The sequence below is a fragment of the Melopsittacus undulatus genome, chromosome 3, assembly GCF_012275295.1.
Source record: "Melopsittacus undulatus isolate bMelUnd1 chromosome 3, bMelUnd1.mat.Z, whole genome shotgun sequence".
NCBI classification, from domain to species: domain Eukaryota; kingdom Metazoa; phylum Chordata; class Aves; order Psittaciformes; family Psittaculidae; genus Melopsittacus; species Melopsittacus undulatus.
This window is the reverse complement of record NC_047529.1, coordinates 15,832,901-15,860,863: the sequence shown is the minus strand read 5'-3', so window position 1 is coordinate 15,860,863 and position 27,963 is coordinate 15,832,901. Positions and strand designations below refer to the sequence as shown.

General features: G+C 42.0%; 1 protein-coding gene across 1 annotated transcript in view; it reads left to right on the top strand.

Annotated features, from left to right (window-relative positions):
• Positions 1 to 6,014, top strand: part of XKR6 (XK related 6) — a 172,957-nt gene extending 166,943 nt beyond the window's left edge. Inside the window, exon 3 of the mRNA XM_034061031.1 lies at positions 5,050 to 6,014. Within this exon, the coding sequence (XP_033916922.1) occupies positions 5,050 to 6,014 (965 nt within the window). The remainder of the gene's footprint in view (positions 1 to 5,049) is intronic.
• Positions 6,015 to 27,963: the final 21,949 nt, after the last annotated feature.

Here is a 27,963-nt window from a genome sequence, read left to right as displayed (position 1 = left end):
TGTCTATAGCTTTTATCAGACTAGCTGTAAAATCATGTGTAATTACATAGCATGAATAGGCCAGATAGACTGGGATGTCTTTCTATGTGCTAGTTCTGTTCCTGCACATACATGGGTTTTAGAAACAGCAACATCAACTTAAGGAGAGTCATTGCTTATTGATGAGGATTCTTCCAAGACCCTCATTACATTTCTGAGACAGCCTTTTCTTTTCTGGATCATCAGTAGGAGTTAGACAATGAAAACCAAACCAGGCTGAAATTCAGCCTGCTTCTGTGAGCTTCAGCAAGGCTCCAGGTCCTTCCCTTGAACTCCTCTCCTCTGACATTATACTCTAATCCACTCATGTCTTCATGATTTAAAGCAGCATTTGTTTACCGTTCTCAGAGACTCTGTTCCTTGGTCCAACATTTGTCAGAAACTCTAGCCTTTTATATTGCTGCCTTACTTTCTACTGCTTTCTCATTTCTCTTTATTTACTGTTCCTTAGTCTGTGTGCCACATGTTTACCACTGAAGACTGTTCATTAGCTCTCCATAGAAAGGCAAAATTACTAAGATAAGAAGTCAGCATCAAGGCAGTTCAAGATGATGGGTGAGTTCAGCTCCATATTCAGGCACCTAAAGGTGCCTCTGACAGAGGTGTCTCCATGTGAGACCTTGAGTAAATCTTTCAAACATTAGTGCTTCATCTGTCGAATGGGGACATTACAGACATTACTGCCTCACCATGCTGGATGTAGCTTAGGAGATGTCTCACCGTAAGGACTTCAGGGTGCATTACTAAAGCGATGTGGGGGACTAAGTCTTGTGATGTGTCATTCAAGACACATGGGCTTGACTCCTCACTAGTACTGACTATGGCCTGTGAGTCACTTACTGCTTCCTAGCAGGTGACAGGAGTTCAGGGGTTGTTGTAAACCCTGGTGCAGAGAGTTTGAAGATAACCCCAGTCTATGCCAACCTGACTTCTTATGGGAAGGTGGGAAACAGATCGCACAGATGCAGCCACAGGGCTTCTAGCCCCATCGTACCTGATGTCCTTCTGGCTTGAGAATGCTCACAGAGATGTGGCAGTGCATGTCAGGTATTTTCAACTCTCAAGACTAAGCACAGGGTGGGAGGAGTGGGAGTGGGATTATGAAGTGACTTCAGTTTTAAAACAACCCCAACACTTTGATAAACAAACCTTGGGAGTCGAAACCCACTTATGGTAGATGAAGGTGCGTCAGTCACCACGTGCAAAAGTCAAGATCCAAGTTAAAAAATAATTCCCATGTGATCCAACTTACAGAACTTTTGTTCTAGTTGTAATCGGAGGGATCTCTATAGTTGCTTAGAAGTAAGGCCTGGAGAAGTAGAAAAGACAATTTATCCCACAGTCTGTGAGAATTGTACATTGTATGAAGATGTCACAGGCTACAAGTAACAGGGAAGGGTGGGAATGAGAAACTCGTGGTCAATATGACAAAAGCCAAGGCATGCTTTGTCATTTCATAGAATAATAGAATCATAACATCACAAAATAGTTAGGGTTGGAAAAGACCTGAAAGCTCATCCAGTTCCAGTCCCCCTGCCATGGGCAGGGACACCTCACACTAAACCATGTCACCCAAGGCTCTGTCCAACCCGGCCTTGAACACTGCCAGGGATGGAGCATTCACAATTTACTTGAGCAACCCATTCCTGTGCCTCACCACCCTAACAGTAAAGAACTTCTTCCTTGTATCTAACCTAAAGTTCCCCTGTTTAAGTTTGAACCCATTGACTTTTGTCCTGTCACTACAGTCCCTAATGAATAGTTCCTCCCCAGCATCCTTACAGGCCCCCCTTCAGATACTGGAAGGCTGCTATGAGGTCTCCATGCAGCCTTCTCTTCTCCAGGCTGAACAGCCACAACTTTCTCAGCCTATCTTTATACAGGAGGTGCTCCAGTCCCCTGATCATCTGGACTTGCTCCAGCAGCTCCCTGTCCTTTTTATGTTGAGGACACCGGAACTGTACACAATACTGTGTGAAGTCTGTATGAAATAGCCATAGAATGAGTTCTGTGTCAACACAGTAAAACATGCTGGAGAAGTCTTTATATCACTCTATGGTTCCTGTTGACATTCACCCACTGATCGCACACCCTTACAGCGAGGTCCAGATCCCGCTCATCACTAGGATGTGATGAAATTTGCATTCGCCACAGAGTCATGAATTTTTAAACAACGACAGGAATATGTCAAAATGTCTAGTGGTACTTCATTCCCCCCCTCAGATCTCAGTGCAGATGAGGAGGCAAAGAATTGTTTGTGAGAGTAGGACTCATCCCACCTGACTGCTGGTGTTCACAAGTCCCCACACTCCCCTGACAAGGGATGGAGTCAGACACTTCAGGAGCATGAGTCAACCCCTCTCTGTCCCACACATGGATCTTAGGACAGGGTGAATCACTTTCTGGGGGTGTCTGCCTCTCTCTGTTGACTCGAGGGGATGTTCAGATGACTATCAGCAGGCAAGGTACCCTGCAATGTGATTCAACAAACATACTCTTAGACAGCTCTGTGCAATTTACAACAAAGACTATGATTACTGTAGGTTTCTGCACTGAAAACATTACAGTGGCAAAAGCCTTTAGGTTTTTGTTTCTGGTGTATTTTATTCCTCTTTCTTTTCTGGAGTAAATGAACCCAACAGAAACATTTTTAAGCCAGTGTGACATATCTGTCTCCTGCGGGTTGGCATTGTTTGAGTTTCAGTATAATAGGTGCATCTAATGTCGTACAAGTCTCTGGTAAAACAGCACTAGAATAAGAAAATACCTGACTTTGGTTTTTTTTTTCTTTGCTGCTAATCATGGGAAGTTTCTTGTAACTGAATAGCTGGAAGATACTGCAACAAACAGTACTTATGCACATAGAATCACTTACTTCAAGAATAGTGTGGCATTGCTCAGCCTTCCAAAACTGTTAACTGTGTCTACCAAAAGTGTAATTCATCTGGTAGGTTAAAAATAAACTTATTCTACATCTGTTTGGGGGTGAGGTTATTCACTTTCAGAAATTTTCATCCATTAGGGTCCACAAGTCCTATATAAAAATGTTTCTGATTGAGGACTTCACATTTCAGGAAAACTGTGGTTTAGATGGTGGCCTAAAGCTAGCCTCTTTGATAAGGCCACTGATCCTACTGGTTTGTGGTTTGTTGTTTCTGAAAGTTCAGTTTGAAATGCTAAAGCATGTGTGAGCCCAAAGGCAAGGTATTCAGAGAGAAATGCCAGAGCTGATGGAAAGGTGTAGTTGTGGTGGACCTGAAGGCTGGGAGAATTTCAGTGAGGGCAGAGATAGAGGTCTGCCATTCCTCCTGGCCACCTTCTCCATCACCTGTCTTCCAGACATAGCTAGGCTGGAAGTGGAAAACTAACCCCACCACACCGTGGGGTGGGCTCCTCAGAAAGAAGATTAAGTTTCTAGAGTGAGTTCTGAAGAGCCAGTGGAGCTTCTTTCCACCCCCAGGAGAGCCAGGTTCTTGTGGGTAGGAGTAAAGTGAGAAGACAACAGGAGAAAAAGAAATTTAGGGTTTCAGACATTTTAGCTTTTCAACCCAAAGCTGCTGCAGCAAGCTGCTCGTTGGGTTTTCTTAAAGTAATGAAGGCAAAAAAGAGATGGACCTATCTTCCAGTGCATTACACATCAGAGATGGAAGGGTGTTGTTATTGTTTGTTTTGGTTGAAACCATTCGCAGTTTTCCTTTAGTTTTTATAGGTGATGCTCCCAGACAAATCTTTGGCCAAGGCCCAGTCAAACTATAGCCACCAAACTTCTGAGCTTCCCAGACATGGATCTTAGTCCATCATCTGTTCCCTCACCTGCAGAGCAGCTGTGCAGTAAGCAGCAGTGGGAGAAAAGGAGTAAGATGCCAATGGCCCTTTCTTTTCCCAAGGATCTTTCAATTATTTTTCATTATGATGCTTTGCTTGATGAGTTGTTCAATATACCCTTGTGATAATCAATTGTATTTTGTTCCTAAAAGCTCTGAAGTGTGATGGGGCACTGTTTTATCCTTTGGAGCAAATAAATAGTTTAAGTGTTGACTGTGATGGAGAATAAGATCAGGCCCCTTTGAAATATCATGGAGTATCTGCCCCATGCCAGGGTGCAGGGGATGAGTTGGAAATGGAGGGTGAGCCTGGTGCAGAGAATGCACTCACTAATGGGAGCAGTCCCACAGGGGCTGAGTGCACGTTGGTAATGGCTCCCTCAATGGTCCCAGACAAGGCAAGGGGTTGGACCAGATCCAAGGACTCTTCAAGGGGTCCCACCAGGAGCAGAATGAGACAAGGCTGGAGACATGACTACAACTTAGATCTGTGGTCCACCCAGGAGACAAGGCTGGAAATAAGCTACCTCCAGTATAGGTCTTAAGTCCATCATGGAAACAGAGCAGGGAGTTTCTGGAGGGATCAGAATATTTGGATTGAGACCATTTGGAGGATATTGATGAGTCTTGATGTTCCTTGTGCTTATATATTCATCTACATGAGACTACAGGGTGACAAAAACCTGCCTATTTTTCCCAAAGGATCCCTGATTAAGTGCAAGTCAAAGTGAGTGTTGCTTGTATGAAAGTTTTTTTAGAAAAAATAAAAATCCATGCAGTTACAAGGAATACGGATGTCCTGGACTTGCTATGGTGCACTCCAAGGTAGACCCCTTTCTACTGAAAGATGGGATTTGGATATCAGATTCTCAAGTGTGGATCTAATTAAGGATGAGGACAGAGGTTGTACGCTGTAAGAAGAGAAGAGCTGGGGTGGTAGCAGAGCCAACAGCTCATGAAAATGAGCTGCATAATGTGCTGTGTCAGAGAACTCATGCATACAGCATCCTTTCTAATTCCTACACTGATATTTCTGTATTTCTCTCCTCCAGACTATAAGGACAACCTGACGTGAGTTGAACCTCTGGGCTACTGAGCCTGCCCCAGATGCAAAAATTTAGTGAGCAGATGATGTTTTCAACCAAACCTCCTGTCTAACTCAGTGGATCTGTGTGTCTTCCGGCAGGTGTGTCCTCTGTGGCCTCCCTGATGTCCCTGGCTTGGGTGCTAGCCTCCTATCACAAGCTTCTTCGGGACTCTAGGGACGACAAGAAGAGTATGAGCTACAGAGGGGCCCTCATCCATGTCTTCTGGCGCCTCTTCACCATCTCATCTCGAGTTATTTCTTTTGCTCTCTTTGCTTCCATTTTCCAGCTCTACTTTGGGATCTTTGTAGTGGTCCATTGGTGTGCCATGGCTTTCTGGATCATCCATGGTGGGACAGATTTCTGCATGTCTAAGTGGGAGGAGATCCTCTTCAACATGGTGGTAGGGATTGTGTACATTTTCTGCTGGTTTAATGTCAAGGAAGGGCGGACTCGATACAGAATGTTTGCGTATTACACGGTAGTCCTGACGGAGAACGCTGCCTTGACGCTCCTTTGGTATTTTTACAGAGATCCTGACACTACTGACTCATATGCCGTGCCAGCACTGTGTTGTGTCTTTCTTAGCTTTGCTGCTGGGATAGCTTTGATGCTGTTATATTATGGTGTGCTGCATCCCATGGGGCCAAGAGCTAAGATCTTTGCCAGCTCCTGTTGCGCCGAGCTGCTCTGGGGCATTCCTTTGCCCCCCGATGTTGAGCCCATGGCACCCCAAACCCCTGGGTACCGGGGGGCCCAGGCTACGCCCACCAGAGCGGTCACGGAGCAACAGGAGGAACTCACGGCTGACACTTGCTTGCCCGTTTTCCAGGTGAGAGCAATGGTACCATCTACTCCATCTGGGCGACCCTACCCCCCTGAGGGGCCTCTCATTAAGATTGACATCCCAAGAAAAAGATATCCTGCATGGGATGCTCATTTTGTAGACAGGAGGTTAAGAAGAACTATCAACATCCTCCAATATGTCACCCCCACAGCTGTAGGTATTAGGTATAGAGATGGACCTCTCTTATATGAGTTGCTACAATATGAATCTTCACTTTAAAGCTCCTTAAAGCAAAAGTAAAAGAGGGGACCTTATTTTTGTTTACGGTAAACACAGATCATGAAACAAACACAAACCTTCAGATAAGCTTTCTTTCTGGTTGCTGTATGTATAAAAAAAAAAAGATATTCTCTATGTTTTGTAAGTAAAAACAAAAAGAAAAACTTTTCTTTTGTTTTTTACACACAAGAAACAGTATTTCAACTTCCACACCTAGGATTCACAGGTGGAGAAGGAGGCATCTCCACATCAGTTTTATACCGTACACCAAGTGTAGAACATTATCTATGGGATTGGTGCTGATTGAAAAATAAAAAAACAAACAAACAAACCTACAACTGCCTTATGCCCTTAGGTGCTGAGTTTCATTAAGTACTGTCACCTTTCTCATGCAAAACTCTTTGATTATATGCCAGGAAAAAAAAAAAAACAAAAAAAAAACCAACAAGAAAAACCAAACAACCAACTGAAATGCAAATCTTAAAATTAAAAAAAAAAAGAGAAAAGAAAAAATAAACAACAAAAAGAGAGAAATGTACAATTAAAAAAAATATCTTGTTGCTCTGATTGGATTTAGCAGAAAAATACCCAAATGTCTAAAGACAAGAAAGCAAAGCCAAGACATCCCCGATGGAGTTTGATTTTTCCAACTGAAAGACAAAATCAGGTCTGTAACTCAATTTGGCAATGCATTTATAACACCATTTGGCCAAGCATGTGAACCTTGACCAAGTCATGTTATAAACATGATCCCACCATGTAACCGTTTTCCTCGTGTAAATGGGCCATGTGTAATGGTCAGTTTGCACCCCATTAATGTGGTAATACAGTATCTGATCTTGTTTCAAACAATTGCACACGCTAAAGTGCCACTGCCTTCAGTGGAGTAAATAAGAACCATCTGAACCCATAATAAGGCCCACCACCTTGATTTCTGGAAAATAAGAAATCTGCAACCATTGAAATTATATACCAAAAACATTATACTAAAGTACATTTACACATGTCTAATAACTATTTCAGTAATAATAAAACTCAGCATAGTAGCAAAAAGCGAGTCAATTTAAAGGCACAATACTTGATCAGTGACTGGCAAAATAATTTGACCTACTGTATCATTTTAAGGCTGTGAAAGGCATACATGTATTATTTGTAATCTTGTGTAAGACCTGTCATGTTTCATTCAGTGCGAGCCTTAAAGTGATTGTAAAGCATCCTTCGTTCCATTTTGGGGATTTTGGGTTTTGATTTTTGTTTTGTTTTGTTTCTAAGGAAAACAAAACATGAAAATCGGGATAGAAAACAAAAAAACAAAAAACAAAAAAGCAAACAACAACAAAACAACCAACAAACTTCTTCAAATGATAATAACCTGTAAACTGACTCACATCTAGAGATGATTTGGTGCTTTGTATTTTTGTTGATGTTGTTGTTGTGATTTAGCTGAGAATTCTTCAACCCGGTACATGTGGGGAACTGCTGATAAAAACTGTCTCGTGTCACCCTCTACTGTAAGTACATGGCGAGAAACACCACCAGAGGAAATTCAGGAGCGTAGCGAGAGCATCGTGGTTTAGCTTAGCCTTCTCACCGCAAGGAGATGCTGCCACCTCCGTTGATGGCAAAGCCTAGATGGTCACCTGCTGAGAGCTTTGTGGTTGTCTTGACATTTCCAAATAACCCGCGCAGTGTCTGAACATTCACATCTCTCTAATGCTGTTTCTGTGCTGGAATCTCTTTTTTCAAGTTAAATCATGGGTTTGCATCTATCTAACACCTTTTTCCGTTTTGAGAGTATTGCTCCTTTAAAGGAATATTCCCGTTTCAGGGCATCTTTTCAATCCCACCATCCCTCTACTTGGGAGGGGAAAAACAACAACAAAATGAGATATTTTTAAGTGAATGCTGTAGTATTTTCTGTGTGTAATTGCAATTTTTTATTCCAGAAATACTGTAACTGTCTAGGGTGCAAAACTCCCATGCTGACCTATCCTGAAGAGGAGATCAGCATGGGGGGATATTTTTTAATTATGATTATGATTTTTCTGTTTAATTTGAGGAATCAGTTGTTTTTTTAATTATAAAAGTATTTAAAGAAACTAGTACCAATTTTATATAACAGTTTAAAGAAGCTGAATGCTTTCTTCGCCTGAATATACCTGAAGAGAAACATTTTTTTCAATCAGTGATCCTTTGCAGTGTTCTGAGAAAATGTTGGGGTTTCCTCAGTTGTTTCATTTTGTTTTGTAAAGAAAACTTTTAACTGGTGTCTGTCCCTTTAGGGAGGGCAGGACTCATTCACGCCAAACTATAGACAAATGGCAAAGTTTATAAGAAGCCAAATTGTCACTGGTACTGTAATTCCCAGTCAACTCCATTTCAGGCAAATGTTTCTGGGCTCTGATTACAACCAGTATGATGATCACATTTTCATGCAAAGGGAGGGATTTTGTCTTGTCTTCCCCTATCTAAATTCCCAGTCCCTTGTTTACTGTGCACATAAATACATATATATATATATGCACACTTATATGTATTTGTGAAAAGCTTTCATTTCCCTTCTCCATTGTCTGTTTCCCATAACCAGTCCCTTCTCAAGTGTCCTATTAACATTTCTCCCTGTTTCTTCCCTAATCAGTATACTGTCTCCATAAAAGGGGGTAATTTGTGAAGTGAACTTGCTATCCCCAGATACTGAGACATAAAATAGCAGAGGTACCCATCCTCCAGCAACAGGCCTGCATTTCTCTTCCCAGGACTTCCTTCTGACTTTAATTTAATACTAGTGTAGACTTAGTTTCCCTGAGAATCATTCCCTGTGTAAAGACTCTCCTTGGTCCTTCCATGAAGAGCTCTCTACGCATAGAATCATAGAATGCTTACATCTGCATTTCTTTGGCATAAGCATGAGAAAGGAATGGATGACAGACAACCCTGGTGTTCCTTGAGGACCTATCCTCCAGGAAATAGCGTCCTCATTTTCAAAAGCATTATGAGAAGGTCTCCTTCCCCAGACTGGTCAACCATGAGGTCTCGTTTGGAGATGTGAACCCACTCCCTGGCCCAACTGAACAGCTGGACCCTGCCACTTTGCACCAGGACAGTGAAATGAGTCAACGAGCCAAGGCACATTCATCAGGAGTCAAGGAAGAGACCCTTCAGTGTTGCCTCTTATGAACATCTGCAGCCTGCCTTCCCTCAGGAACGGGACCCTTGCTCCAGAATGCCACAGCAACAGCCGTCCTCTCCATCCTGTTATGGGAGTAGAGGGGAAAAACACTCTAGAAGTGACCTTACCTCTCAATACAGTGCTAATTTCTCACAGCCAAACCAGCTTGACAAAGGGCTTGACACACTCCTTCAAAGTCCTTTTTCTTTGTGGCTCGTAGTATGGATAACAATGAAGGCAGGTGCCTCCACTGCATATTAAGACTGTTTCATTGTGCTTAGTTGCATAAACTTTCTGCCTCAGCTATTAGTCCTTTTTTTGAATGATATCCACTGGCATCCTGATTTAAGCAAAAGATTTCCAGTGAGAGCCTGTGTCAACCCTGAAGAACTATTTCTCTTTGAAGGACTTCATGACAGCCTTAACGTAAAGCACATGCTCTACCACTACACCGAACGAGTTCAAGGTGGACAGTTTGGTGTGGTGACCATTTCCTCTTCTGATTATCTGTGATCTTGTTGCCAAACAGCGCCTTTTGCTAAGCCAAAAGCTCGGGGAGGAAAATTACTCCTAGCTCTTTATTGATACTAACCCTAGTGCTAAAAGTCTAGTCTTTTCCTGTTTACTTTTTTTCCTAGGGTCTCTTTGATTTTTGGTGAGCACTTTGGCAGGATGGTTAGTGACTTGTTTTGGTTTTGCTTGGTTCTTAACTCCTCAGCTTCTCCCTGGTAGCTTACTTACACCATGTCCCACCTTTTTGCCAGAAGATACTGTGTGATGGGTTTCTCAGACTGTCATGGAGAAGGTTGAATCCATATTTATTCACATCATGAGAGCAGTGAGCAACTTCTCTGGCATGTTTGTGCTGCTGGATTCATCCTGGGATCATCTAAACCAGCCAACTCTGCCATGCCAGGGCAAAGCCTGGGCAAGAGGACTCCACCATCCCCACTGTTATATTTTTCAGACCTTCCCTGGCATGGTTTTGGCCCACTCCAACAAGCCCTGGGCTTGGGTACAGCTTGCACAGACATTGACGCTGGCCAGAGACCATCCCCAATTGGCAGTTTGGATGCAGATGCTCTGTATTGATGGAGAAAGAGTTTAGTAGCATGGACGTGGCCAGCACTTGTCAGTTGGCTCATGGCCCAAATGGATCCTGGCAGTGCTTTATTTACTAATAAAGATGCAACTATATGCCACAGACTGGGATTCAGGACTTGGTGGAATAAATCAGGTTCAAGTTGGCATTCTTCTGTTTTTCTGCCTGCTTCAATGGATGAGGTGGTTTTTGGTTCACTCTGTTCTTTTTGCTGATGTTACTTTGCAAGCAACGTCACTTTTATGGTGCTGATGTCAACCTATCCATCCTTCCATCCATGTCAGATGGCTGGCATGCTTAGTGTGATAATGTTATACATCTGTAGGCAGCTAATTTGAAAACGGGAATGATTCAGAACAGACCAAGTCAACAATGGAAATACGGGAATTACAAGGTCCCTGCCCATGCCCTTATCATGCTTTGCCACCCACACGAGGCATTTTTCATCTGCAGCATATCCAACCTGAACTGCAGAAGAGGAGCCAAAATATAATTGCCAGTGGAAAAAAGTGCAAGCAAGCCACTATTTTGAGTGCAAATTATATATATATATATATATATATATATATATGTACAGTGTTTTGGATTGGAGCTAATTGTCTGCTTCATCCTGTCCTTCTCTGCACCTGCCAAAAGTCAGTAGTAATCTGCATGTATTTTTATTTAAAGCTGAATAGATGAAACAGGATAAAATTAATTTCAAGCTTTAGCCTGTGGTCTGCTAAAACCTGGCTGATGCTACTCACAAGGGTATTGACTATCAGAGAGCAATTATCCTGCGCTCTTCTGATATATGTCTATACACACAAGATTCACTTCACAATTTATCTCTACTCCTTGTCCCTACACAGAAGTGTATGACACACTTGTCACCCACATACCTGCAGCATGACTAAACCTCCTGAAGAAAATGTGGTCTGAGGTTCGTCCAGCATGATTTCATTGAAGCTCAGAGGTGCTTTGAAAAGGAAAACTTACTACTGTGCATTTGCAAAACCTTTTAGTGCCTGCTTGCTGGGCAGCTTGGGCAAGAAACAATTTGGAAGCTGCCAGAGTCAGCGGAAAATCGTGGAGACAGGCTTTTCTAGGATATCTTCTCCTTTTACTGGGTTAGCTTTTCTCTGGATTCTGTTCAGATTGAAAGTGGTCGTGCAAAAAAATCGTAAAACAAAAACCCGAATAACCACAACAAAATAAGTTCTATGCCAGTCCCAGAGATGCTGAGGTAGCTGATGATAGGGATGATGTGAACTCCATTACGTACCCTTTTCTTGCCGAAGCTTGCATGCTGTTATTTTGGCAGTTGTCTAAAGCCCTGGGGCTTTACGGATGGTAGTTTCCCAGGGTTATGATTTCTGGTTTTATCTTTCCTTGGAGCTCAGGTGTATTCTGGTGCAGAGAATCTCAGCCTTGTTTGAATGAGAAAATCTGAGGCTATCCCAAATAGACGTGGGCAAACCTTTCACTGTGTGCAGAATGAGTTTCCAGACCTTTGGGTACTGTTAGAGATTGTTGCAATCCACTTATTTCTCCATGAGCACGTTCAGAATTGCTTCATTATTCTGTTGTGTTTAAACTTGGGAATAATGGTGTGATGGCTCTTTTTTGTTGAGGTGTGATGTGAAGAAAGGTTCCTGCTGTGCTAGGTGTTGCCTGTGTTCAACCCTTGTTCGTTACTTGAAGCTCAGACATTAGGATAATGGGAAAACATGAGAAAATGCGATGACAGATATCTGCATATGTTCCATTGGCTCTTCACTGATGAGGAAGGAAGCAATTAGTGACAATTAAAAAAACTCTGCATAAACCATCTGCACCTTAAGGTATATTCAGACATACACACAACCCAATTGGAAAGTGATGTTGATAAACTCATATGGAGTATCATTTCCTGTTTTATATTAAAAAACCAAACCAAAACCCAAACAAAACCCAAACCACAATAAAACAAAGCATGGCAAACAGACAAAAATTATTTGAGAGTATAAACTTTCCTTCCCCCCTCCTTTGGGACACATGCAGCGAGGCCACTGTTTGGAAACCAGGCACTTTGAAATACGTGGAGTTATTTGGATTTGTGCAATGCTGTGTTTGTCAGATGGTCTTTTACAGCAAGCGTAGAAAAGTGGCCACGGTCTAAAACTCATTGCAGATTTCTGGGTGACAGTCCTCCTGGGTTTCAACCCCAGCTCTGCCACAAAGTTGCTGTGTAACCTTGGGCAAGTGATTTAACCTTTCTGTGCCTACAGTTTACCCATCTGTCCATGGGTATAATAATATTTACCTACCTCACAGGGGTGTTGTGAGGCTTAAGTAAACACATGTGAGAGGTGCTGGAAGTGCGCCGTAAAAACTTCATTCTTGTTGGGTTCATGCTGTTATCAGGAATGAGCAGTAAAGGGGTTTGTTAACAACATGCAGAAGGAAAACCTGCTAGTGCGTGCATGTGTCGAGAAAGTGATCTTAAGTCTTTTCTCTCCCCAAAAGCAAGAAATGGAGCATATTGTTGTGTGCTGACTGAATAGCCTTGATTTCCTGGTCAAATGTAACAGCACTGTCTGCAATATTGTTTTCTTACACAACAGGTGACTTTTCCCTTTTCCTTTCAGTTTCTGGAAACTTGAACTAAAGATCACAAAAGTATTTCTGTACCTAACAGCTTACTGATGAATACTTGAATTCCTTTAGAAGTTGCTCTCATCAGCCACGGTTAATGTGCACTAATCATTCAGTCATCGGCTTCCATCTGAATACAGTGAAATATTTGCTCACGCTGTTTTGGAATAGCCTGGACCTTATTTGGGAGGCTGGTATACTGTTTGCTGAGGACTCTTGTAGGCATGGGAAAACTAGAGTCTCAACTGATAAGCATGTGAAAAATCTTTTTTGTTTTTGCCTTTTAAGTTTCCTGCCTGCCTAAGACAGCACAACAGTTGCAGTGTACTTGGTTGTACAGTAGCTTTTTCTTTCAGCTGTTTCCTTATGTGAAGGGTGGAGGTGGGTTGTGAAAGGATAAGCTAGACTCAGTGCTGCTCACGTGCAACTCTTCTCAAAGTACCCGCTTTCCTGGAGAAAAATCTGTGCCGCATCCAGAGAGTCTAGACCAGGTCTGCCTTCACTGTCCTTCCACAGGCAAAACTTCCCTTGCCGTCCACGGAAGTTTTGGCTGTCAGTTATGTGTCCATTGAGGTGAATTCATCCATGGTTGAACCCCAAGACACTGGGGTGAAATCCAGGATAACATTCTTTAGAACAAGGGAAGGGATCCAGTTCTTTGCTTCAAGTATCACAACTGGTTGGATAACTCAGAAGGGAAAAAAAGGCACATGATAGAAAGCCCAAGGGACTTTTGTGGTTTTGAGCCAAGTGTTTTTACTGTCTAAGCATGCTGACCATTATATAACGTCTCTTTTGGAAATGCAATGCAAGGCAAGACTCCCTGCTCCCTTTTAGAAAAGCTTTTTGAAGTCTACCCACGCACTCCTTACTCAGGCAAAACTCATGGGTTTTGTTATTGGGTCTTACTTTCTCTCCTGAGTAAGGACTGTGAAATCTGGCCTGTTCTGGATAACTGGGTTGTGTTTTAGGTGGCTGTTGTCTTCTTAACCCAAGATTTGCCTTGCATGAAGCAAGAACAAAGCTCTGTCTTGGTCTGCCATGTACCTTCCGCGTCCCTTTTCTGTATCCACCATGGGGAGATAGTTCAAAATCTTCTGGCTACATGGGCCAGGCACTTCCACATGACTAACCAGGCAGCTGCATATCTTCCCACTGAGGCAGAGCAAATTCAGAAGCCCTGCTTTTGCAGATGGGCATCTGCATCGGCTTTGGGTCTGCTCCTTCCCCATCCTTCTCCCCAGCCGTTTATTTGCCCTGTTTTAAGCACTCAGCTCAGTGCTTCTGGGTTCTTTTTACTACTTGTGTTCCAAAAAGATTGATGCTGGGACAAAAACAGCAATGTAACTCCTTCGGTGCTATGCTAACTGCTTTGTTCAACCCAACCAAATGCTGGCCAACGTACAGATTTTCCCTCTTTGTGCTAAGAAGCACCACACATCTGTGTCTTGAACAGGGATGGACTGAGAGGGGTGAGAGAGGGCAAGTGTGGTTTTGAAAGCATTTACAGTTTCATGTGTATCTAGTAGAGAAAAAATAAGATATAGATGCAGAGTGCTTTCAAAGCTTATTATCGCCCACCTTGTGGAATTAAATAGGATATAGCCTATAAGGTATTGAGGGCATTATATATATATATATATATATTTAAAAAAAAAGACAAAAACTTCACCTGATCAATAAATCACCCTTTAACTTTCCTGAAAATGTACTGTTCAACAGTAAATACGTCTGGCTGTGTTTGCACTTGGTTGTTCTGCTTTGACCCACTTCAGCAGCAATGGCTACTTTAACTGCAAAGGTAGAAAAGTGGGAGGAGAGTGAAAACTCCACCTAGTATGTATTAGGTCTCATATGAAGTGGGTGGCTATGAATTTTCAGGATTAAAGGGACTAATAAACATGTATGTCTGTGTCTATATACACAGTCCTGTGGAAGTATAGAAAAGCATACATGCCACGTTACTGCAACAGTATATATGTTTTAATATATATGAACACATTGTGAATTCCAAAGGGCTTTTTGAAGTGAGGAAGGTAGTTTTTGGTTTGAGGTGCTAGTAATTTGGGATTTGCAAGCAGGGCTGAAATAAACATTCCTTGTATGTATTTTAAGTAAAAATAGGGAAAAAAGACCATCAAAAGCTTAACGTCCTTCTGAGGAAATGCTGTACCACCTGATCTTCTTCTTCTTAACAAATTTGAAAGCCAACATCAGACAAGTGAGGGCCAAATGCAGTTATCAGTACAAATCAGAAAAGCTCCATTGATATCCAGGTGCCTCCTTATACTCCCTATCCTGACAATAGTAATTTCTACTGGTGCTGGTTTTGTTTTCTTTTTCTTAACCTGGGATGATAGCTTTCCTGTTTGAGCTTGTAGATTCTGTGAAAAATAAGGCAAAACTTGGAAAACATTAGCAGTTTCTTTCCAAGCAGAGCCATCTGAGTGTTGCATACCCCTGACCTACACAGGGGCATTGTAGTCTCTGTGTTTAGTTGAAGAAGAGAGGGTTTCCCCTTCCACCAGTATTGCCACTGCAAGGAGAGCAGCCCTGTTAATATACACAGCAAACTGGACTTTCCTTACAGGGGTTAATCCCTGTCCAGATCTGGTTTCAAGCCTTTAGAATTCAAATGCCAAATGCCACTAAAATGGAAAATGATTATTGTATTCTCTCCAGATGTCACTACTCTTCATCAGTCACAAGCAGCTCATATTTTCCCTTTCTAACTATATTTACCAATCAAACTTGCTGCCAGAGCCAGGGCCTCCTTCCCTCAGACCCAGCCGAACACCACCTAAACGCTGGCCCCATCTTTTCTCCCCTTCTTCCAACTTAAAAGCAAATACTGTTCCTACCCAAGTAGCAAAGATCCAGGACAAATCCCATCTGATTACACCTGCAACCTGTTCGCTTTAGGATTTTATTTCAGCTTCTGAGGGTGTGTGAGAACACACAGGGACATGCACCTGTGGAAATTTCAGTAGCCTGAAGTTGAAGCTACTTGACTTCAATGGGCTTGCTCTGAGCTGACACTGCTGCAAGAGAAATAATACACCAAATGTTCCCTCAAACTACTACAGTTTTACATCCTTCCCATCTACCCTGCTTTTTTTCAGTAGTTACTGAAGCCTAGGTATCAGTCAACAGATTCATAAAGGCTAAGTAGTAGGGGAAGTGGACTGGTTTGCACTGTAGATCTAGTACTACTCGAGCAATTGAACAAGCCTTAAACCATACGTAATTGCAGTCCTTTGGAGGAGAGCTATGATGCATGTTTTCTAAAAACACAGCCAAATCCCGTGGCCCCCATCCTCTCCATGTAGGGAGAGTGAGAAGGAAAAGATTTTACATTGGATATCAAAGTTTGCCATTAGCTACAAAAAGTGTGCCCCCTGCCAAAATGGATCTAAAACTTCTTCTTTTGGTGGAAAACATTTTCCTATCAGGAAAATAAGTGGTTTGGCAAATGTTCCCACTCTGCAAACTGTTTTACCATTTCAGCCTTTTGTTCCAATGAAGAACGGGAAGTAATTTAAGTGTTTAAATTACTCGGGGAAGGACTATTTCACATTTAGGTCTGGTAATTTCACACTGTTGTCACTGGGGCAAGTTCAGACCATTCCACTAAAGATGATGTGATTACCCAGTATGAAACCAGTCTAAGATGATAGCTGGGGTGAGGCCCTTCCATGGTCTTCTCTGTATTCCCTATCACAGATTAATGGTGATGTGCTCAGGAACCTGAAATAGCATGCCACATCATGGAGCTGTTTCCCTAAACCCAGGATTTTCACAACAAAGCTATATATTTTGGAGGCTTTGAATAGCTTTTTGATTGCAAGGTAATACCATCCCTTTGGTGTATATATTTTTGGATGCACTGTCTTAAACAGAAGGTAAAATCATGGTGCCTGAAGATACACGTTGTCTCTCCATCTCTGCCATGGACTGTTGGTTGGGAAAGCCAAGGGGATTTTAGGGTTGTCTCTGCTGGCAAGTGTAATATGTTCCATAGTGCCGCTGGCCTGTGCTCCAGGCCATGCAATATGGGAATGGTCAGGTTCTCGCCTGACTCCCATCACCTGTCCCACCTCCAGCCCTGGATCTCTGCCATACTTGCCCCAGGTTTTGCAGTGTGGGTTTAAAGACCTTTAATGTGGGTTTAAAGATCCCTAGCCTACAGAAGTGCTGGAAATGCAGACTAGTTATGTATTTCTTGAAAAGCTCTTGAGCACCTTCCAACTGAAAGGAAGCCTGAAAGTCCACAGTCTTTCTCAATTTAGCTTTCATCCTAGGAGCATTTTTGAGTAGTGAATTTTGACAGTACTGGGAAATTGGCACAGCCGTAGAGAATAGCACAATTTAAATACTTATACTTCAGAAGTGCCACTTTTCCCATAAACATTGAAATTTGACTAATCACTGCTGGAACTTTTCAACATTCAAAACCTGGAAGATACTTTTGCACTTAATTCTTCAGATAAAGCTTATTCAAGGAGAACAAATTCCCCCATCACTACAGGATGGTAAAAAGAAGGTACAAAAGCATACATCTGGGTTTCTCTAATGTTTTTGAATGCAATAACCTGTAACCACTGAATACTGTCCATTTACCTTGCAGTAGGCACACTAGGACTGCAGCCAGGCTTAGCAGCTCTTTGTACTAAGCACTTTACCAAAACACAGACTCATGGACCTGCCCCAGAATAGCCTTCAGTTTCACTGTGGCTGTTTGTGTGACCTTGGGCAAGTCATGTAACTGCTCTGTGCCTCAGTTTCCTCACCTGTAAAATGGTAGGTGCAAAGCCTGCAAAGCCTGCAAATCCTGATGCGAGGATTATTTAGTCAATGTTGGTGAAGTGCTTTGTGACCATAACATCAAAGAGCTGCAGGACTGTGGTTGAGCTGGGCAGAGCAGGACAAAGCAATGGATCGTCACTTTTCCCTTGTCTCCATGTAGCTCGCAGAGACAAATAGACATGCTGATGTGAAATTGGGTTTTTCAAGGAGGACTAGCACAACCCATTCAAAATGCCACAATAAGCTTTTGGGGAATGCTTTTCTTCGTCCCCTGAGATGCTCCACTCTCCCTTTGGAAAGCATTTGGAGAAGTCAAGTGAAAAGCCAGGGATTTCACAGTCATGGAAATGGAGAAAGCAGAGATGGAAACGGCATATGGGTCATCAGGTGCATGCCCAAGAGTTCATGCCACAGGCATCCCTGTGTCTTATTCTCCCACTCTAAATCCTATCTGGTTGTAAATCTTCCAAAGAAGGGGTCTGCTCACCCCATGCCCTCTTGATCAGGAACATCAGAAATTATGGTCTAATCTTTCCTAGGAAAAAGTACATTTTTTGTTATCTAAGCTTGAAACTCGGTTATGTCCATGCCTTCAATCTTGCCTTATTAATCAAACTCAGCCCATTTTGGACCCAGGTCATTCATCTGAAGTTGTCCTTCCAGTGCTGTTCTAACTCTGTGTATGGCTTGCAGGTGAAGGTGCCCATATATCTAAGTTAGGATCAAGGATCTGCCAGTTCAGCTGGGAGAGGCTGGTTCCTTCCTAGGTCCCTTCTGCACCTGAGCCATCCCTATGGGGGGTCTAGCAAGACCACGATCCAGATTAGACCCCCAAAAGTAGATCTGACTGAACAAGGAAAACTCAAGTCCTGACACAGGCAATTCCTTTTCTTTCCCAAAGTGGTGTTTCAACACCATTTCTAGCTTCTGCCAGCAAGCCGTTCATGTCATGCTTGGTAGCTAGGAGGACTGCCAACAACCCCTGCTCTGAGCTGGCCAGGAGAAGTGGCCGAGGGCAGACCTGACCCTCCTCTTCTGCTGGTCTTCGTGGCACTTCCCTTGATTTGGTGCAGTGCTGCTGAGGGCAGAGGCTGGCTGCTTGACAGCAGCTGTCTGAAGAGCTAGGGTGGTTTAGATGGGATGGGCTGACAGGTGTCAACACGATGCAAAACTGGTGCTATTAACTTGGCATAGAGTGCCTGCGAGTCTCTTCTTTTTCTGTTTCGATCACCAAGCAATTACCTTACGCATGGGAAGCCCGTTGTTTATAGACAGTGTCTGTAGCGAGTTCTCCTTTCACAGGAGGGCTCTGAGCATGTACTTTGTCTTATTCCCCAACTCTTCCCCTAATTTCCATGTATTCTAGGGCATGCTTGAGCAGGAATTTATGAACAAAAGAAATAGAGCAAGGGACAGCCCAAGGCTTAGTGCAATGGGAGTTTTGACCAACCAAGAAGTAAATGAGAAGCATGGTTTAAGATCTCAGAAAACCAGATGTGCAGATCTTTTTCTCCATCTCAGTCCAGTGGGACTTCTGTAAACCCATCAAAGTCATTGTCTGTGTCCAGGATAATTTCTTCCCTGGGCACCTGGGGAGTTGACAGATTGAGATATTCAAGGCAGGGTTCCACAGAGAGATGAGATCCATCTTGCTGAGCACCTTCAACTTCCCCTGGTTTAGTGGGAGCTGAAGGCATCCAGCACATCCCCAGGAGGCATTCCAAGTCAGGTTATGCCCTGTTTATGTTAGAATATGCTCTAGCTTTCGAAGTTCAATGCTACTTTCCTTATATTAGCGCAAACATGTTGAACATGACAAGATGTGGTCATTTTAATTTAGGAAGGTTGTTAAGAAGTGTCCAAAGTGCTAGATAAGAGCTCGCAAAATCAACATGCCCCTTAAAAGGCCAAATTCTGGTCTCAGCTTCACCAAGGCACCAGCCACCCTGCACAAATTCCACTATTTTTTATGGGAACATCCTTTTTTTCTGCTTTCAGTAAGGCCAGAATTTGGCCTGGAACCTCCTGCCCTCATTAACTCCAGAAAGCTCTTTTATGTTTGTTGATGATGGCTATGTTAGGGCAGTGACATTTCAATTCTCAAAACCTTGTGGTGCCTTTTCTTGTGGTGCTTAACCTTCACAGGACTTCAGTCAAGGCAACCACTTGCATCAAACAGCAACGCCAGTACTTTTCCTCTATATTATGTGCCAGTGCAGTAACAGACTTTAACATATACATATATAAATATAGATAGATAGATATATTGCTATAGTTATAATTATATATATATAATTGAGGTTCTGATGCCACTGTATGGGGAATGGACTATTCCTCTGCAGGATTATACACTGCTCAAGTGAAACCAACAGCTCAACGTCCTGTAAAGCATTACAACCTTGGCAAGGAGCTCTCTTTCCCCCATTCATTTTTCCAGCTCCTTTCTCTCCCCTTGCCCTTCTCCTCCCTGCACTCTGTGAAAGCTGCTGTTTTGCTCCATAGCAATTTCTCCAAATAGCCCTCCCCATCACCAGCATATGCTGCAAGCTGACAAAAGGCGACATCTTCCTCCTGCCACAGTATGGGGAGGTCTCCCCTTGCTGTAAAGGGAGGATGATGGGGCCAGCGGGGCAGTATCCCAGGGCAGCATCCTTGCCTGTTCTTTGTGATGCAACCCATCGATTGGCAAGGGTGTTATTCCCTGGCTAGCAAAACCATCTGCTGGCAAGCGTCTCCATCTCAGCTTCCCCAATGAGACAGAAACTTGGTGTATTTTTTCTTTCTCTCTTTGGTTGCTCGGCTTCCTGTGCTACTCCAAGCAAGCTGAGCAATGAAGCCCTCACTGGGGAGGAAGAGGGAAGCTGGTGAAGGTGGTTTGCTTTGCTCATGGGAGTAGTTCTGCCTGACTTCAGGGGAGGACTTTTTATTGTCAGAGGACTGCTGGGTTGGGTCAATCATCACCTTATTGTTACCTTTGAAGTATTGCTGAAACTACAGATAGGTGATAGAACAGATGTTGAGTGAAGGTATCTACTAAAGGGAACAACACCAATAATACTATAAAAGGTGCTAGAATCAAACCTCATTTTATATACTTTGGTTCTTAGAGAAAAAAAATAAAATACACAGAATTCTTCCTGTGCAGCCTTACTGTAGATTGTTATAACCAACTCCTTATCCAAAAAAAACAAAAAAAAGTGAAAAGGTTAAAAAGGACAAAAATGAAGCGATCCTGTATAAAGTTGTAACAAATATGACTTTCCTATATAAATGTAAATGATCAGACATATAGTAACATGCACTTGTGGCAGGCAGCAAGCATGAAAAGCTTTTGAAATATCCTTTTTAATGTGCTACAACACCTGTCTGTTTTCATTTGACTGGTGCAAAAGCGAATGTGCCAAGTCACTTTTATTCCTTTTAATTCTGTTTGTGATTTGGGGGGAAAGATGGATGGAAAGAGGGTGGGGGGTTTAGCTAGCACAGAAACATGGAATATTCATCTCAATTTTACTTTTTTATTGTGTTTTGTTGTTAGCTTATGACATTGGTGATGGTGTTTGGATTCACACTTCATTTCTCAAATGCTTTGAAAGCTTTGTTGCCTGCCCCAGGTGCTGGGTATAACTCTTACCTCAAGAATGCTTATAAAAAAAAGTCAATTGTTTTTTCCCATCTCTGGAAAATTGAAGCAAACAAATGACATGAATAACAAGGAAAAAAAAAAAGAAAAAAAGAGAAAAAAAAAGAGAAAAAGCAAACAACCAGCAGTGAATGAAGGAATGAAAACTAAAAAATAAGAGAAAGAAGTCAAAGCAGAGGTTTGGTGATCAAACCGAGCCATTCTGGTGCTTTCCCCCTTTTTGTGTTGCTAACGATCAAAATTACATGAGATGGGCTTAGACAAGTTTGTGGTCTTAGGATGTAGCAAAAAATGTATTTAAAAAGAATACAAATTTGCATGGAAAAAACCTGATGGAACATTTAAAGAATGGCTGTTTCAATGTCAGACGTTCAATGTTAGCATGTGTGTGTGCTGTATATACCTTTTCATGTGTGACATGTACAGTTGACTGAGGAAAAAAAAACATATGGAATCGAACAAAAAAATAATAATCAAATGCTATTTTATCAGATGATGCACTTTTTCACCTTGATGAGAAGCCACTGTTCACAACTATGCAATCTTCCAGTTTCTCTCTCTATCTCCTCTCTCCAACCTCAAATTTCCCAACTATTTTCCATAACCTAAACCGTTTTTGATTTTGTACAAGAAAACACAAAAAGTTCCAAACTCTGGTTCAAGGTGAGAGTGCTACTGTGACTTTTCTCAAACGATAAGAGCTAACAAACAGACAAACAAAAGGGGTTTGGTTTGGTTTAATTTTTAAGAAAAAGGAGGTTCGAACATGACCCTCTTTGTGTTCTCTAAGTGAATCAATGTTTTCTACATGTGCCAGGCTTCTGTTGACTGTTTTGGGGTTTGGTTTTGTTTCTTGATTCATTTTTCTCTCTCTTGGGTTTTAGGATCTATTTTAAATTTGTTTCCTTATATATTTATTTTCTTTTTTTTAATTCTGGTTTTGTAGGTATTGGGGATGTGAAGATGAAGGTGAAATTTGGCTTAACTTCAAGTGTTTTAGTACATGTGTGTGCTATATGTATATAGTTTTCTACATAGAAAATTTTACGCTCTTTTTAACGCACTTTACGACTTGTATGTACAAAGTTGTCTATATAGAAAATGTAATGAGTGTTACATGACCTTCAAGGAAGAGCATTTTGATTATGAGGAGTTAAGATGTTTGAGTACCTTACACATGTGTGTGTATTATATACTATATTATATATTATAGAAATATATAATAGTGTATGTCCATGTTAGGGTGTGTATAATATATACACACGTATCCAAACACATGATTGTGCCCATCTATACCATTAAAGTAGATGTTTTGTATTTCATTAAGCTATAATAAATAGCCTGACTCTACTGGGTAGACTTCCCTGTCCTTAGACAAAAGGTAGAATATTGTCCTCCTGTGTTACTAACAGAGAAAATCCCTGGGGGGATGTAGCCTTTAGAACCTTTCTTTCACCACCCCAGTTTACCAATGGGTGCCGAGGAAAGAGTGTTGATGAGGAAACAGGGTCATCCAGCGATGAGCTCAGGAAACCATGAGACCATGAGATGTGGCTGCCATGTCCCCTGCCTAACACTGACTCACCATGCAACTTAAATTGCATCACTCCCACTTCTCTGTGCCTGTCAAACTGGGTTTGCTAATGCTTATCAAGCCTTTAAGCACTTTGCACTCATGGTCCCCCTCTGCAAATATCGCAGGGTCCCTCCCAGTACCAGTGGGAGATGATTTGGGCCAGTTTACAGTGAGATCTTCACCAATCTACCCTTTGTCCTACATATCTCTTCTGTTCAGGAAGCCTGCTACTGCCTCCTTGGGCCATGCTTTGACCTTCATCCCCTAACCATGACATTTTAAATTATCATCATTGTGCTTCTTCCTTCCATGCAAGGCTTCTCTGTCCTTGAGAGCCATGGCTTGCCATGCTAACACTCAATACCCTTTATAAGGAGGTACTATCCTTAGGCATGGTAACTCCGGGCACTAAAATGACTAAGCAAAGGGAAAAACCTTGGGTTGCTGCCATTAGCCCACTCTTGCCCTACATACTGCACACAGACCTGATGGTCTTGATCCTTATAGATCGCTTCCGACTTGAGATATTCCTTGATTCTATCACCTCAAGTTTCTTGGGGTAGGGCAGATGAAACCCCATTTCTGAATCATTGGACAGCTGGTTTAGTGAACTGTTAGACGGCTGATTTACCACACACAGCTGTGGATATAGAAAGGGTCCTTACAGAAGCCAGTAAAAGTGGGAAGGATGAGAGAAATGGATCTGCGGCATCTCTTCCATGTGTCAGTGGGAACACAAGTGTCCACATCAGTCTGTGGCAGCATGGTGCTTCTTTCAGTCTTTTGTGCTTGAGCCCTTAACAAGAAATTCATGTCAGCCTTGTGACATGTGTTAAAGCCACATTTATATGATAATGACTGTAGTGGAAAAGCTTGGGGCATTCTTCCTGTCTTTCTCAACCTCATGGCTTCAGTTGTTGATCTGTAAATTCAGGTGGGCTCAGGAACCTCCTGTGAGTGCTTCCTGTAATTCAGTTCTCTGGAAAGCAGAATTCACACTGAATTTGCAGGACATCTCACCCAGACTTACATTCTACCCATAGTCTATTTAATGGTATGATATGTAACACAGCTGTATCACCTCAAGGGTCTATGTTTCTGCTCTTCCTGCACAAATGTGTACTCTTCCATCTACCCGCACTAGCAGGTTTTAGGCTCTGGTTGTGGCTAGCATTTGCAAGGAGCTATAGCTTAAACCATGACACCACGTTTCCAAAGCATTTCCCACCATAGCTTACCATGAGTCTTGTCCTCTTTCTGCTCTGCCAACATTCAAAGTTACCTCCTACAGCACAGTTCCATGCTTGCTCAGCAGCCCCTGCTAAAATGGCACATCCACATCAGGCATTCTCCTCCCAGGACTAAGGCTGTAAGAGTGCACCTGAGAGAGGGACACACTCAAGAGATGGGGGAATTTGATTTATTTAAGTGATGCACATTTTCTGTGACAGTCTTCTGGTCACGCTAAGGATTCACAAAAATTCATTGAAAATTAATGAACAAGCAATAACCTTCTGTGTGTTTTTCTAAAGGATAAGGTCATTCTTTAACTAAGTGGAAAGCAAAATCTGAGCTACAACAGTAGTAGACTCACACAGCAAGCTGGTAACAATCTCATTGGCTTCTTCTCCTGCTCATTAGCAATCTGTTCTGGTCAATTTTCCTCATTTTCTTTAATTCAGCCATGACATTGTAAATGACATGAGAATAAAGTTCATATTGCCACCATTTGCAGAACAGCTGGGGAATCGTACTCTTTCCAAGGCACCACTTCCTACCTTTGCAAGAAGATTAGGAGATATTTGAGCAGCAGCAAAGTAGGTGCCTAGTCCAGCTTGTTTGTGTTTCACACACCTGAGGGCTTCTTACATTCCTGATAATATGTGGCTCCTGCATCCTGGGATGTGAGGATGCCATGCCCTTCTTTTGCTGTACATGCCACCTCATGGATAAGGATGGCCCAATGCTCCAAGGAGCTTTTACCAACCTTCCCTATGCTCAATCTTATTCAAAAGGTTTTTCTGTATCCAGCTTGGTTTCTCCTGGCTGTAGTTAACCCCACTGCTTCTCGTCTTCATGTCTTTTCTCCTGTGGAAGCACCAGGTACATACTGTCCTGGATTGATAGACTAAATTTAAAAGCCAGGAAGCCCAAGGGTATTCCAAATCCCTCCCAGGCTATTGTGATGAGAATTAACTGAGAAGCCCCAGTCATCCAGGTGCCTTAACAAGTCTTCTTGTGGGAGTGCAGACCAAGCAGCCAGATCCCACCAGGTACCAGCACTGGTCAAACCAATGCCCGGTCACTTCAGTGGTACCATCTTTCTTGCCACGTATCTGCTGTTGCCTGAAAAGAGCAACAGAATCCATCAAGGGGCTGCTCTTCTACAGAAGCCTTCTTTCGTTGGCCACCATCAAATCCAAACTGACATTCACAAGCATGTGTTGGTGAACGTAGCCTCAAGTGTTCCCAGGCTGTGCTGCTTCCTCTTGACCATCAAAAAGAAAGGGGAAACGGCTTATCTTTCTTTCACTTATGTTCAAACCCAGTAGATTCCCCTATTGTAGAGTGCTCCCTCTTTGTATGCCTTCATGCATTACTAGTACCCCTAGAACACAGGCTATTTCTCAGAGCTGTTTTATCAACAGTAAAAGTTACAAAAAATCAATGGAAATTTTTCCCTTGGAAATTACTAGTTTGTAGGAAATGCTTCTGATTTACATTCCCCTTCCCTCCTCCCTTTCCAAATGGCATTATTTCTAAATGGGCTTTAATATCAACCTTAGTAGGATCCATTGATTAAGCTGTGAATCAAAGCTCACTGCTGTGTTGGATATACATATGTTAACGACAGTTGTGTTAAGCCAAATTTAGCATCTGGATTCTTCAACATCCCTTTGTTTTGTATCTACCTCACTATGATTTCTTTGATTTCTTGTGATTTAGTGTTGTATACAATGTCAGAGGTGATATGTAGATAAAAATATATATATATATACAAATATATATTTTTTGCTTTGCAATAAAGCTCAAAGCTATAACACAGATATTCATAAAATGTCATAATCTTTATTGTGATGTTCCCTTCTTAATTGTAAAATCCTGTCTGGATCCTATTTTCCTGTACACTAGAATCAATATCGTCTTCATGAGTGAATGGTTATTATTTGTTACTTTTCCATGTAAGTGATATTTTTGAGATGTGAAATAGACACCAGAATTGTCAAACATGAATTGGCTTACTTTATCCCCACCTCCAAAAAAAAAAATTACAGTCTGTTTGTAACTGGAATCAAACAGTGAAATTGAAGGAAAACAATTTGCAGTCCTGATCTTCTAATTTGGTTTGTCTGATCTTAACACAGAATTTGGCAGGGGGCAGAGAGGGAGCAAACAAAGAGGAGCTATTAGGACTGACTGAAGGCAAAATATGTTAATCTGTTTCCATCGGGTGACAAGGGATTCATTCCTTGAAATAATTGAAATGGGGCACTTCCCTGAGCATGAGGACCACATCCATTGAAATTAACTCCAGCCAGTAAAAAGTTGGCTGTCTGATGGCAGCCATTGCCCCAGAGTCACCAATCCAGGTCCTTGCTGTGGGAATGGAGAGAAACAAACAGTTCTCTAGGGTGATTCCCCCTGTGAGGTGCATCTCCTTCAGGATGGTTGTCTCTCCCCATCTCTATGGATGGAACTGGGAAGATGAGCTCACATTAGATACCCCAACTTTATTGGCTAAAATCAAGAACTTCCATTGCCAGTGCACAAATATCATCCTGGCAAGTGCAAGCTCTCAGTTTTTGGTCGTGCATTATTCTGATCCACATGGTACTTTGTGCTCTGGCAATGGAAGGGGTGAGGAAGGTGGGAGCTTCTGGTAAAGTGAGCTTTGCCTATTGGTAAAGTGAGAACTTTGCCTATTGCTTCCATGTTCATGTTGAGATGGATGGGACATCTTGTCTGTTTATTCACAGTAAAGGCTTTCCAAAAGCCTCACGACTGCTGCCAGAAATGTGAGGGGACAAAGCCCACATCTGCCCAGTGCAATGCTCTGTCTAACACCCCCCCCCGGTGCTCCCACTGGCAGGAATTGGGAAAAAAAGCATCAAGCCCCAAATGCTGAGACTTCACTTGATAAGAAAATGATCCCATGGATCTCACACATTTACTTCACAGAATGAAGGAAATTCTCCCTATTTCCTTTTGACCAGGCTGTGGGGAAAATAACAATTTTCTGCCACTGCTTTGTCAAAGCAAACAAAAAATTACTTACCAGAAATGGGCACAAATAGAGTATGACATATATATTTTTCAAAACAAGGAGAAAAAATACTACTGAAATTTAAATCCAGTTGTTCCATCAGAAAAAGAAACAAATACAGGAAACGAAACCCAACGTGAATAAATCTCAGTGGAGAAAATGCTATTGAGTTTCACCTAAAGTGCAAGACAGGACTGCAAAACATATATTTAGAGTTGGATTCACAAGACCCCTTGTGCCTAGTCTTCTCTCTAAAATTGGCAAAATTGTTCAGTACAAACAGCATTTTTTTTTTCCTCATTCTTATCTGGTGTCTGTACAAATCTGGCTTGGTTTTTGGTTTGGTTTTATTATTTCTGTTGCTTGTTCCCAGCTAATTCTATTTTTATTGTGTAGTATTGTCTACATGGAATGAAATACAGATGTGTTCATGAAATTGTATAGGAGATGGAATTAAGGTTGGAGTTGATTTGGAAAAAAAAAAATCTAATAGTGAGAAAAATGCCTATATGAAAAGTATGCTTCCAAAGTGTGTGTTTGAATTTGAGCATTTTGTCATTCTACTGAGCTTTTTGAAAAGTTTATTTTGAAATAATGAGGCTTTATGAAATTTGAGGATTTTGAGATACCAAAAAGCACAATTATGGTTAAACTGTTATAATTTGATTGAGGTTCCATTCCGTTATTTCTTTCTTTGTCTATCTGAACATTATAATCCCCAAATTTTGACGAGAAGTATGTAATCCTTTACATCTGTTCACTAATCATCTTGT